A 12507-nucleotide genomic window follows, 5' to 3' on the forward strand; every position below is an offset into this window, starting at 1 on the left:
GCTCACTTCCATGGACAAACATTACTGATTGCCCTCACTCAAGAAAACATTTTGTGGGGGTACTCGTGTTATCGCGTCCAAATCAATAGAGTTTATAAACGACCCATAACTCTTCTCCTTGTACATAAATAAAAAAAGCACAAAGTCAGAAATAAGTAATTGCTGAACATTTTATTTGTCTCAATAAAATATTACAAGCTCAAATTCATACAAAGCAAAGCATGCTCTACTTGGAAGAAAAAAAAAACAGAACAAAAGAGTGACTGCAATTAACATTCCATGGCCATCCTAAAGGACCATCATAAGGGGTTTATGAGGCGCAAAAACAGCAGAAGCTGCCAGACTGCATATGCCAATATCCTATGTGAAGTAGTGAGGTTTCTTTACGTTGATGCCATACTCAGACAGGGCAGGGGAGAGGTCCTCCATGGTCAATGTGTACTTCTTGTCCTGCTTTGGGAGAGAAGAGGTGGGATGACGTAGTGAGAAACCAATCAACAATACAGTCATACTTGTGCATGAATAATTCTGTGCAACTCATGTAAACAGTTAATGTGTTCATTCACTGAGATGTATAGCCCATGTTATGTTTCAATACCATCAGAAATACACCAACCTTTGTCTTGTTCCTGGAGCTCCCAGAGGCAGTGCCCTTCATTTTACAATGCTGCAGGGCATCGTTAGCAATGTCTGAGATGAATTTCTGAGCTGCTAGGGAGACCAAACGGATTCTGAAAACGATGGGCATATATAATGTTTACGTTTGGCGCTCAAATTAGTTGCTATAACTGGTGTAAAAGCTAAAAGATGGAGAGGACACTTTGCAGGTAAAGAGGTAAACAAGATGAGGCTTACATTCGCGGATCAGACGCCTCAAAGCCGGCCCGGTTGAGATAGTAGCCTGTCACTGCATCAGGGATCTGGCAAACAAATGGTTGGACTGAAGTCATTGTGATGTGTTTTGGTATGGTATTTTGTACCCTAGCATCACCACAATTGATACCGGAAGGACATTTATATGCTAAATATAAACTACTTAACCCAAATATGCAATATGTACACAAGTAAATTGACTGTCGACATCAGCCTAGGTATGCGAAAAAAGTAATCTACATTTGTCTTCTCGTGAACTAATGTTACGACTTTAAAAAAGGGGTATGACTCACTGTAGGAGTGTAGTCCTCCAATTGCATGAGAAAGTCAGCCAGTGGTGTGGTGGAGATTACAGGCTTCACATCGCCGTTGGCAATGCCACTGGGAACATAGACACCGTTGGACACTGATGTGTCAGATGATGGCGTGGCCATGGTAGCCGAGGTTGGAGCTGAAACAAAAAAACATATAATGACATGGTTTAATATCTTCCTAAATGTAGCTGAGATGTTGATAGCCAAGGTCCAGCTCTGGGCTAAGCTATGGACTGTTCCACAAAGCAGCAAGCAATGAACGTGCTAGATCTAAGATGGGTTTCAAGTTTTGTATAGTGCTATATGATGTGTGGGCTACTGTACTTAAAGAATTTCAACAGTTCTGAGTCACTTTTGATCTAGTTTGCTTAGCTAGTAAATAGCAGACCATTCATGTGTTGTGTAACCGTGTCTAAAGCCAGCTCATAAAGCTGTTTATAACCTCAAAATGAGTGGAAATACTTACCATTACTTATGGCAACCGAGGGGATACTGCTGACATTAGTTGCTGCATTGTTGTTAGTAATGCAATTACTGGATGTCGAGGAAATTGAATTAGAGCCCCCTGGTATGACTGGCTGTGGAGTATCAACGTTCATATTGGTTGCTGGCTGCACCGCAGTTCGCTTGGTGAAATAGACAAAATCAAAAAATTAAGTTAGCTAGCTAGCTATAGTGAAAGGGTTAAATTAACTGCCAAAAACACCCTTTTACAACAGTGTATGGGCAAATAGCGAAAAATAAAGAGCATTCGTACACTATAATCGTGCTAGCAAACAGTGGCGTTAGCTTACGAAAATTGTATTTTCACGCCTTCCGTGTGCATCGATTTCAATGTCCGGCATAACCATGTCTTATCCTACTATTCGTTCCCCCCCAGAAGAATGTGCTCAGATGCATCCACCGAATCTTGGATTCACTGAAGACCACCGGTTTTTAAGGTAGGTAGCCTATATTGTATGCACACGTTTGTAGAAAAAAACGATAGATCTGAATTTCGCGTTTTTTGTACACGGTCAAAGATATACTCTGGCGTGAATAATGGTCGTTGTGTTTTTGTTGTTGAAACATTGCATCCACGTTTAACCTTCAGCCTACTATTGCTGATTTTTATATGATCATGTGACAGTCACTTTATATTGTCATTAAAGGAAAACAACGTTCATGCTTTGTTTAAAAGATCGTCACTAGTTAACACAGTCACAGTTATAATTATGGCTAAACCCCGCCTATTTCTACAATTTATTTTCTTACATATAAATGTACACATACATGTTATTCAATCATTTCACCCAAACTGCTCGCGCGCGTCAACGAGCTCCTACGAGATAGGTCTGCAATAGGTCTTGGTTCTATTTTTGAGGATTGACGCACTGCAAATCCAGCCTCTCCCATCATAGATTTTTACTAGAAACTATCTAAATTTCCCCATTTATCTGTGGATTAATTGTCGGATTAGATAACTCACGATTTTGTGTGACTCAAAATGGGTCACAGTTCTACAAAGATCCAGGAAAAATAGGATCCTGAGCATTTCAGGTAAAATAACAACCCAATGTTTATATCCCATGACAAATTAGCTAGCAACAGCAAGTTCGCTAGCTTAATATAGTTGGTTCAGAGTTCGTTTATGATATTTCCACCTGCATGTCCTGATCGCGTCTGCTGTGGATGGACACAATCAACATGCGTGCCCGGTGTAATCAGCAAGTTAAAATCAGATTTGAAACCTTACCTTAACAACACTGCTAACCTTGAATGAAGACCAAAAACCTCATATTTGTTTGCATGAATTTTTACAACATGGCCAATTTTGACTTTGTGGCTGTGTTAACTAGTGACAACCTTGTTTAAACGAATACATTATTATTGTAAAATTAAACAAAGGAAGTACAACTAGGAAAACAAGAAATTAGTCATTCTTCAAATATAACAAGGCACAATAATATTTGTTTTATAATAATTTTTTCACCATGAAAATGATCTGTTACACAAACCTGTTCAGTCAACAAAAAAACAATAGCATTAAACATCATATACATCAATAAATGAAACATGGCTGGTTTGAACTGGCGTCTTTGTCATTTTGAAGCAGGGCCCAGAAAGACAGGATGGCATCACCTGTGGATGTCATTGTGGTGGGAGCTGGGAACCGTGGGGAGACATACTCACACTTTGCCTCCCTCCAGCCTCAACGCATGCGAGTAAGGCTCCCCAAGATCTCTCTACATCTGATCTTGTCAATATTGACTGAAATAACTTAATGAGTAGACCATCTGATCTTAGTAAGATATAGGCTTTCATCCCTGCTAGGCTAAATCATTCATCACTTCTTTCCATCAGAATTGAAGTGTGCTACCGATTAGTAGCCATTCGGTCTTGACTAAGGTTTTACATAAAAGTCATGATGATGATTATGATGATAATAATGGAAACAATGATAACTCAAATTAATTGTAGGTCATTGGAGTGGCTGACCCCAGGAAATTTGCACGGGAGAAACTTCAGAAACAACACAGAATAGCAGATGTCAACGTGTTTGCTGGTATGAGTGAAAAATATTTAATTGTCCGTCCACACCCATTTTCTCCCTCTCCTTTTTGATATACGCTGGATTGATTATTTGGTAGCACTTCATTTGAACTATACGTCATAACAGCGTCATATTATCACAAGCATGTCATAACAAATAAGCTCTCGTGGCATCTTATGTCTCTGAATGTCAAGTACAAACCAGTATAATTTTGCATGCATTGTAATCAGTTATGAAAAGTGTTATGACATATGTTACCTATATTCCTCTTTCCCAGATTGGCGTGGTATAGTACAAAGGGACAAGTTTGCAGATGCTGTGTTCATTTGTACCCCAGACCGCCAACATAAGGTAATAGTAGTAGAGCATACTTGTTACTCAATTAATCAAATTTGGTATGTCACAGAATCTGAGCAACCATTTCAACAGAACTATTTTAGGATGCTCAGTGTCTAGTATTTTGCCCATTGATGCTACAGCAGGCTTAGATTGAGAATCCATGATGGCTGTTCTGAGTGAGTGTGCGTTCTTGTCTTCTTGCCAAGAACCCCGCTGTGGCACTGGCAAAGAAAGGCTACCATATTCTTCTGGAGAAGCCCATGGCTGTGAGTGTTCCCCCAACCCCTGTGAAAACGATGTATGTTGTTGTGATGTCTGATCAAGACGAGATAATTTAAGCTATCCTATACCAGCCCAGTACACGTAGTTTATACAATCAATCATATCTAGAGATATAGAAAGAGTGTGTCTGTGTCTGTCCGTGTTTGTTTTTGTGGGCGTGCAGGCGTGTGTACGTGCAGTGTCAAATTTATATTTTTTCATATTAGGTAACTGCTGAGGACTGCACAGAGATTGTAAGAACTTGCATTCAAAATGGTGTGATGCTAACAGTGTGCCATGTCCTCCGATATGACCCTGTCATACACAAGATAAAAGTAAGTGTATATTCATTTATTTGAAATATTACAGTATGTTTTGCACAGATCTGTGCTTTTTGCGTGGCAAATGTTTTTTTCACCCAGCATCATTAGGATAGTGGCTATTGTGATTGGATTTAATGCCCAATCAGAGCTCGAGTGAAAATATGCCTAGTAACAAGGTACTCCTCGTGGGATAGAAGCAGTCAAATCAATCTTGAGAAGGGCTGCCATATAGTGTGTTTTTTTTTGTTTTGTTTTTAGGGGTGGATCAGCTTAATATTGCGGAAAGAATATTGCTTCCATCAATGTAATTGTCTGCATCATTTCCAATCCCCCATATATTTTTTGGGTAAATATATAAATCCATACACGCATGCATACATATACACATATATACATACACCTACCTTTATAGACATACATACTTTAAAAAAAATATACCTTTATTATTCCCCGCAAACCCTACCACCGATCCCCCAATTGGAGTAAACTAATAAACACTTCGGCTTTTACCTTCAATTTATTCATCTTATACACATTTTACAGACACAGTCTATTTTACAATAGTTCTTTTTTGTTTGTTTTTAGTCCTTCCTCTATTTCTGATGTCCATCTAGTTTGATTTCTATTTGTAACTGTGCTATTTCACAAAAAGTTCTGAACCTATATACATTTTACAGACCCCGTATGTTTTACATTGTTTATCTTGTTATTAGTCCCACCCTTCAGGTCCATTCAACCCCTCCCATCTATCTCTCAACACCATCCATTTCGGATTTGTATTTGCCATATATTTTTCAACTGTGCTGTGATGCTTCACAAAACAATTGAACCTTTCTATTCTCAAAGCTTCTACAGATTGTAAATTAAAAATAAACATTTTTGCTAAAATAATTATTATATTAGTGATTGATTGTCTATGGCTTTTCAAATCACCCAGTATTGCTATCTGCAGCCTTAGTTCTAGGCAAATGTTGCAATTCTTCAGCCATTCCTGTACCTGTGACCAAAAACGAGCGGTGACCTGATCCTGTAGGTTCATGCTCTACAACATTCGCAGAGTATGACCCTGCCTCACACAGGAAGCGGCGCAGGTCCTAATACAGGCACTTGTCATCTCCCGTCTGGATTACTGCAACTCGCTGTTGGCGGGGCTCCCTGCCTGTGCCATTAAACCCCTACAACTCATCCAGAACGCCGCAGCCCGTCTGGTGTTCAACCTTCCCAAGTTCTCTCACGTCACCCCACTCCTCCGCACACTCCACTGGCTTCCAGTTGAAGCTCGCATCTGCTACAAGACCATGGTGCTTGCCTACGGAGCTGTGAGGGGAACGGCACCTCCGTACCTTCAGGCTCTGATCAGTCCCTACACCCAAAGAAGGGCACTGCGTTCATCCACCTCTGGCCTGCTCACCTCCCTACCTCTGCGGAAGCACAGTTCCCGGTCAGCCCAGTCAAAATTGTTCGCTGCTCTGGCACCCCAATGGTGGAACAAGCTCCCTCACGACACCAGGACAGTGGAGTCAATCACCACCTTCCGGAGACACCTGAAACCCCACCTCTTTAAGGAATACCTGGGATAGGATTAAGTAATCCTTCTAACCCCCACCCCCACCCTCCCCCCAAAAAAGATATAGATGTACTATTGTAAAGTGGTTGTTCCACTGGATATCATAAGGTGAATGCACCAATTTGTAAGTCGCTCTGGATAAGAGCGTCTGCTAAATGACGTAAACGTACATATGGACAATACCAAAATAAATGATCTAATGACTCTGCCTCCTCACAGCAGAATCTGCAGAGCTGGGAAGATTGTATCCGCCATATATATAACATTCTATTAGTTGCAAGAAGTTTGTATATTAATTTAAATAGAAAAATTTGAAGTTTTGAATCCGGCGTTGTTTTGCGTATCAATTCATAAACCTTGTGCCATGGAATGGGTATATCAAATCTCTTCCCAACTATTTTGCAATTTATATGGCACAGCTGTCAGTTTTTTGGTCCTTAAATGAAATTGGTATATGTTTTTATTTATCACACTTTTCTTTAACCATTTATGTTCTTTAATACAGGGCCGACATACAAGTTCCTTACTTTTTTCCCCTTCTACTTGCGTCTTCCATTTTTGTGGTAATGCTGCAATTAATTGGTTGTAAACTTTGGGTAGAGCAGACATTTCCATATGTCTGTGTTAGCTGCATGTGTGACATCACTCCACCAGTCATATTTATAATATCATTCACTAAAATTATACCATATAGTGTGTTGCCAACGCTTTGGAATTGACCCCACAGGTGCTGATGGACAGTGGAGCGATTGGAGACCCGGTCCATATTCAACACCTAGAACCGGTAGGGATGTATTTACAATACTGTGTCAATTTTACGTAATTTACATAGAGCATAGCCAGACCTGGGTTCAAGTGCTATTACAATAAAGTAATAATACTATTTAATTTATCTGTGTTTGAGCGAACTTGCCGTGCACAGTGGAACCAACAGAATAAATAAATAAACTTCACTTACTAGAATAGTTGCAAAAATGCAAAGCCCGCTCAACTAGGCTCTCCAGACAGGCTATCGCAAACGCTTATATTTATGGACGATTTCAAATAGTATATGAACCCAGGTCTTCGTACAGTATTGTACATTTGAATAGTGGCCTCCACTCTACTCTCAATGCAGCCTGCATGGGTTGAAGTATCTGCAAAGATTTCCATGGTTACTTTCTTCTGTTCTAGGTTGGTTTCTTTCACTTTGCCCACTCTTTTGTTCGAGGGAACTGGAGGAATGAGGCGGAGAGCTCTTTTGCACTTCTGGCCAAATCCTGCCATGACATTGACTTGATACATCACTGGGCTGGAGGACGAAGGTAAAGAGGCAATGTTTTAATTTTTTTTATAAATAAACTAAGTTAATCAACTAATTTATTTGATCGACTGACAGCCCTATTAAAAAAAGCTTGTTCTTCACAGGTGTTTGAAAGTGTCATCATTTGGATCTCTCAGTCACTTCCGCAAAGAGAAAAGGGTGTGTGGTCTTCTCATATACGTTTGGAAAGTATTCAGACTCTTTCACTTTTTTCACATTTTGTTACATTACAGCCTTATTCTAAAATGGATTAAATCGTTTTCCCCCTTATCAATCTACACACAGTACCCCATAATGACAAAGCAAAAACAGGTTTTTAGACCTTTGGCAGCAATTACAGCCTCAAGTCTTGAGTATGACGCTACAAGCTTGGCACACCAGTATTTGGGGCATTTCCCCCATTCTTCTCTGCAGATCCTCTCAAGCTCTGTCAGGTTGGATGGGGTGCATCGCTGCACAGCTATTTTCAGGTGTCTCCAGAGATATTCTATCGGGTTCAAGTCCGGGCTCTGGTTGGGCCACTCAAGGACATTCAGAGACTTGTCCCGAAGCCACTCCTGCGTTGTCTTAGCTGTGTGCTTAGGGTCGTTGTCATGTTGGAAAGTGAACCTTCGCCATAGTCAGGTCCTGATCGCTTTGGAGCAGGTTTTCATCAAGGATCTCTCTGTACTTTGCTCCGTTCATCTTTCCCTCGGTCCTGACTAGTCTCCCAGTCCCTGCCGCTGAAAAACATCCCCACAGCATGATGCTGCCACCACCATGCTTCACCATAGGGATGGTATTGGCCAAGTGATGAGTGGTGCCTGGTTTCCTCCAGATGTGATGCTTGGCATCAGGCCAAAGAGTTCAATCTTGGTTTCATCAGACCAGATACTCTTGTTTCTCATGGTCTGAGAGTCCTTTAGGTGCCTTTTGGTGAATTCTAAGTGGGCTGTCATGTGCCTTTTACTGAGGAGGGGCTTCCGTCTGGCTATTCTACCATAAATGCTTGATTGGTGGACTGCTGCAGAGATGGTTGTCCTTCCGGAAGGTTCCCCCATCTCTACAGAGGAACTCTGGAACTCTGTCAGAGTAACCATCGGTTTCTTGGTCACCTCTCTGAACAAGGCCCTTCTCAACCGATTGCTCAGTTTGGCCAAGTGGCCAGCTCTAGGAAGAGTCTTGGTGGTTCCAAATGACACAATCTTGTCTCGGGGCTCTACGGACAATTCTGCCGACCTCATGGCTTGGTTTGTGGGACCTTATGGGGGAACTTATTTAGACAGGTGTGTGCCTTTCCAAATCATGTCCAATCAATAGAATTTACAACAGGTGGACTCCAATCAAGTTGTAGAAACATCTAAAGGATGATCAATGGAAACAGGATGCACCTGAGCTCAATTTCAAGTGTCATAGCAAATGGTCTGAATATTTATGTAAATAAGGTATTTTTTAAATTGTTTTTATTTGCAAAAAGATCTAAAAACCTGTTTTCGCTTTGTCATTACGGGGTATTGTGTGTAGATTGATGAGGGAAAAATGATAATTTAATCAATTTTAGAATGAGGCTGTAACGTAACAAAATGTGGAAAAAGTAAAGGGGTCTGAATATTTCCGAATGCACTGTAATCAGAAAGAAAGTGGTAGAACTATGTTTGTCTGTTTTGGACACTGAATGAACTCAAAATAGTTTTAAACAATGGGTTTGGCATGCCATTGAACAACAATACAGGCCCTGGAGTGATGACAACCATTGTTACATACACATGAATTGATGTGTTACTTTAACATATTAGCATCCAAATTCCTGTACCATCTCAAATACTTTATATATCGTTTAGTTTTTAATATACTGGAATCACTGATTTCACTACTTTTTGGACCCTAACTAGGGAAAATATGGATCGGTAAGGAAAACATTACAGCAACAGCTGATACAACCTTTACACAGAGTCACTGTGTCAGAATAACAGTACACCACAGGCGATACGGTGGGAGAACAGATGCTGCCCCATAAGCCTGAGAACTGACTGTAACTAACTCCTGGTGATTCTTTGTCTGAAAAAACATAGCTGACAAAGCATTGCATCACACAACCACAACCCCAGTTTCCTGCCTTACATCCACCTCTCCCAAAGCAGCTGATGTCCATGCTTTTACATTTGATTTCCACTTTTTAGTTACCTTCTAATCATACTGTATTCATTCTGTGATATCACTCGTTGTATTAATGTTTGTTTATAGATCGTTTTTGATTCTGTCAAAGGTACTCAACCCTCTTTGGCCCCTTTGGAACATAAGTCCACAATGAGCTTGGAAATGGAAATTTTGTCCTACATAGTATAATGGTGGGTTTCCGAAAAGCTTTGTAGCACTAAGATCATCTTTCGTCCATTGCCTACAACGGATTTGCTGTAGATGATGTGAATGCTACGACGCTTTCGGGAAACCCACCCTAGAATAGTCAAAGGTGATTCAGTGCTAAAGAGTTTTTCCTCCAGCCACCAGGTGCTGCAGACCGCTGCCTAGACTGCCCTGTAGAGGAATCTTGCCCATATTCTGCACGCAAGATCTACCTGGACAGAGTCAAACAGGTTTTTCCATTCATGTCAATTACATTTGATTTGTCCCACGAGGGGCAATTATTATTCAGGGCAAGCAGTGTAAATTAGAAGGCACATAGAAAATGACCGTGTGTGTGTGTGTATCTGTGTCAATCAATCAAATGTAATTATAAAGCCCCTTTTACATCAGCAGTTATCACAAAGCACTTCACAGTAACCCGGTCTGTGTGTGTCTCTCAGGGCTGTGTGGGCTGGCCCGTGTCTGTGATATGTTCCAGCTCTCTCCCAGACATTGAGTCTGTGACCGAGGCTCTGAAATCAGGGCCGTACGGTCGCTGTGTCTACCAGTGTGACAACGACGTCTGCACCAACCAGGTAAGACTGACCACCATCTGGCTAGCCGCTAGCGCAGAGAAACCATGCTTCGAAAAAGGGTTATCCTACATTTATACATCTACACTTATTATTTATTACTCGGTATTTCACCTTTATTTTAACAGGATATCTCCGTTAGAATAAGTGTCTCTTTCGTAACAGACCATTCCGAGTATCAGAAGAGAGGTTACAGAATTGTAAATTATGTCCTGCACACTTTTGTTGTATTTAAATTAAGTTTATGCTTCGGTCAGAAATAATAAGGATACAAGCATTTCACTTTACCCGCAATAACATCTGCTAAACACATGTGACAAAGAACATTTGATTTGATTTGGATTTGATATTGGCTCAAGTCGACGCAGCTCCTCTCGCTTTATCTCTCTTCTCTCACCTTGTTGTACCTGTGTGTACAGGTGGTGAACATGGAGTTTGAAGGGGGTCTTACAGCTGCTTTTTCCATGGTGGCATTTACAGAGGAGATATGTAAGCGGAGAACCACCATCTATGGCAGCAAGGTACTGTAGCACTCCAGTCCAGACACAATCTTGAATAATCCAAGATCAAGTTAAATCATTATGAATAATTAATTGTTGATCATTAATATGCCACTTGTGTGATTGAAATCAATGTGATATGATAATAAGATAGGGATATGGATTGAATAGAAAGAGAGAGATTATGAATATTGATTGGACACGCACAAACTGCAATAGTTTATTGACCCCGAATTTCTGTGTCATAGTTTATGAACTTTATCTCTCTCTGGAATATTTACCCTTATAAATAATCATCTGTATTTGTAGTAGCAGTAAAGCTAGAGCTGGATGTATCTGGCTACTGTCTGATTTTAGTACATAAAGATAACCTGCAAACATATTCTTATCATGTAATGATTGCTTTGTTCCTATAGGGGGAGCTGTCGTGTGACGGACATGAGATTCGATTGTTTGACTTCCTCACAGGGAGGGCCACCAAGCACACAGCAGAGACTTGCGCCCCAGGGGCCTTTGGCATGGGCGGGCACGGCGGGGCGGACTACCAACTGGTGGAAGCCTTCATCTCTGCTGTGGCGGTGAGTGCTGGGAGCCTGTGTGAATGTCAACATTTTGAGGGACAATATTTTTTTAAACTTCAGATCTGTGCTTTGACTTAGGCTTGTGTTAATCATACATTGATGTCGTGGAACAAAATGTTATTTGAGTTATCTAGATCTTCGTTAGGATTCAATCAAACCCCATTGCGAAATTTACACTGTTGCAGTACCTGGTTCAATAAAATCACAGAATGGTATTGGGTGCTGTAAAAACTCTTAGCCTAACTCTTTACCTGAAGGGGGTATACAAAAGGCATTCATAACACCTTTAAAAAACCAGTCATGACACCTTTGCAGTATCACTCATAGTAACCTTACATTACACTCATGTGGATGGAAAAAATGTGACTCGTGTTTGCGTGTGTGTGTGTGTTGCGTACAGAGTGGAGATGCATCTTTTATCCGTTCCGGACCAGAGGAGACTCTACTGAGCCACAAGCTAGTGTTTGAGGCTGAGCGGGCTCGACTGGAGAGCAAGGTGGTGTTCTGTGGGACTGACCAGGACTAGACGGCTACATGAACGGTGACGTGAAGGGACATAATCATTTTGATCATCAACATTAATGATTCAACTCTAATGATTATGACAGAGCTCACTCAGGCAGCACATTAACATTATGAAGTAACTGGATATTTCATTTTACTGTATGTAATTTGTAGCTAGGCCTAGTGTTGAGATTGTTTAATTCTCAAGGATTGTTTCATGTGCACATTCCATAAAAATGATTTTCTTAACTAAATGTGATGATGTATGTACCGTTTGCCATGTCAGCAACTGTTTTTATGTGAGAAACTGATTTTCAAAGAATCAGATATTTAGCCAGTTTTCTAAAAATGTTGATTGTGTGTTTGTTCTAATATCTTGTATGAAACTGGAATCAAAGCCCCCTCGAAAGTGCTTTTGAAATTACACACATGTAGCCTATCTAAGCAAACATCTATAAATACGCCCCAAAAATGCCTCTTTTGCCGTATTGTAC

The 12507-nt window shown here is 40.6% G+C and overlaps 2 protein-coding genes across 10 annotated transcripts; one reads left to right on the plus strand and one right to left on the minus strand.

Annotated features, from left to right (window-relative positions):
• Positions 1 to 154: 154 nt before the first annotated feature.
• LOC115166117 (transcription initiation factor TFIID subunit 10) lies at positions 155 to 3012 on the minus strand. 6 transcript variants are annotated; one of them, XM_029719823.1, is made up of 6 exons: positions 2923 to 3012; positions 1654 to 1813; positions 1167 to 1324; positions 856 to 920; positions 617 to 731; positions 155 to 453 (listed from the first exon to the last, which is right to left on the minus strand). In XM_029719823.1, the coding sequence occupies exons 2-6, from the start codon at positions 1784 to 1786 to the stop codon at positions 361 to 363; spliced, it is 564 nt and encodes a 187-aa protein (XP_029575683.1). In that variant the 5' UTR covers positions 1787 to 1813; positions 2923 to 3012; the 3' UTR covers positions 155 to 360. The 6 variants fall into 6 exon arrangements, with proteins under 6 accessions (XP_029575683.1, XP_029575682.1, XP_029575680.1 ...); XM_029719822.1 differs by lacking the exon at positions 2923 to 3012 and adding an exon at positions 2831 to 2876; XM_029719820.1 differs by lacking the exon at positions 2923 to 3012 and adding an exon at positions 2656 to 2770 and having other exon boundaries at positions 155 to 450.
• On the plus strand, positions 2022 to 12487 carry zgc:154075 (Gfo/Idh/MocA family oxidoreductase). Of its 4 annotated transcripts, none has more exons than XM_029719808.1 (14): positions 2022 to 2128; positions 3280 to 3391; positions 3648 to 3732; positions 3998 to 4071; positions 4266 to 4325; positions 4548 to 4655; positions 6938 to 6994; positions 7384 to 7514; positions 7618 to 7672; positions 9994 to 10086; positions 10297 to 10431; positions 10848 to 10949; positions 11345 to 11506; positions 11910 to 12487. In XM_029719808.1, the coding sequence occupies exons 1-14, from the start codon at positions 2022 to 2024 to the stop codon at positions 12033 to 12035; spliced, it is 1407 nt and encodes a 468-aa protein (XP_029575668.1). In that variant the 3' UTR covers positions 12036 to 12487. The 4 variants fall into 4 exon arrangements, with proteins under 4 accessions (XP_029575668.1, XP_029575669.1, XP_029575670.1 ...); XM_029719809.1 differs by having other exon boundaries at positions 3283 to 3391; XM_029719810.1 differs by lacking the exon at positions 2022 to 2128 and adding an exon at positions 2588 to 2726 and having other exon boundaries at positions 11910 to 12485.
• The last annotated feature ends 20 nt before the right edge of the window (positions 12488 to 12507 follow it).

This window comes from Salmo trutta, chromosome 28 (genome assembly GCF_901001165.1).
Source record: "Salmo trutta chromosome 28, fSalTru1.1, whole genome shotgun sequence".
Lineage (NCBI taxonomy): Eukaryota > Metazoa > Chordata > Actinopteri > Salmoniformes > Salmonidae > Salmo > Salmo trutta.

Coding starts and splice junctions, on each gene's coding strand:
- zgc:154075 (XM_029719808.1), top strand. CDS start 2,022: ATGTCCGGCATAACCATGTCTTATCCTACTATTCGTTCCCCCCCAGAA. Junction 3,733..3,997: donor AGATGTCAACGTGTTTGCTG/GTATGAGTGAAA, acceptor CCTCTTTCCCAG/ATTGGCGTGGTATAGTACAA. Junction 11,507..11,909: donor CCTTCATCTCTGCTGTGGCG/GTGAGTGCTGGG, acceptor TGTTGCGTACAG/AGTGGAGATGCATCTTTTAT.
- LOC115166117 (XM_029719819.1), bottom strand. CDS start 2,757: ATGGGATATAAACATTGGGTTGTTATTTTACCTGAAATGCTCAGGATC. Junction 732..855: donor GAGGCGTCTGATCCGCGAAT/GTAAGCCTCATC, acceptor CATCGTTTTCAG/AATCCGTTTGGTCTCCCTAG. Junction 454..616: donor GCTCCAGGAACAAGACAAAG/GTTGGTGTATTT, acceptor TCTCTCCCAAAG/CAGGACAAGAAGTACACATT.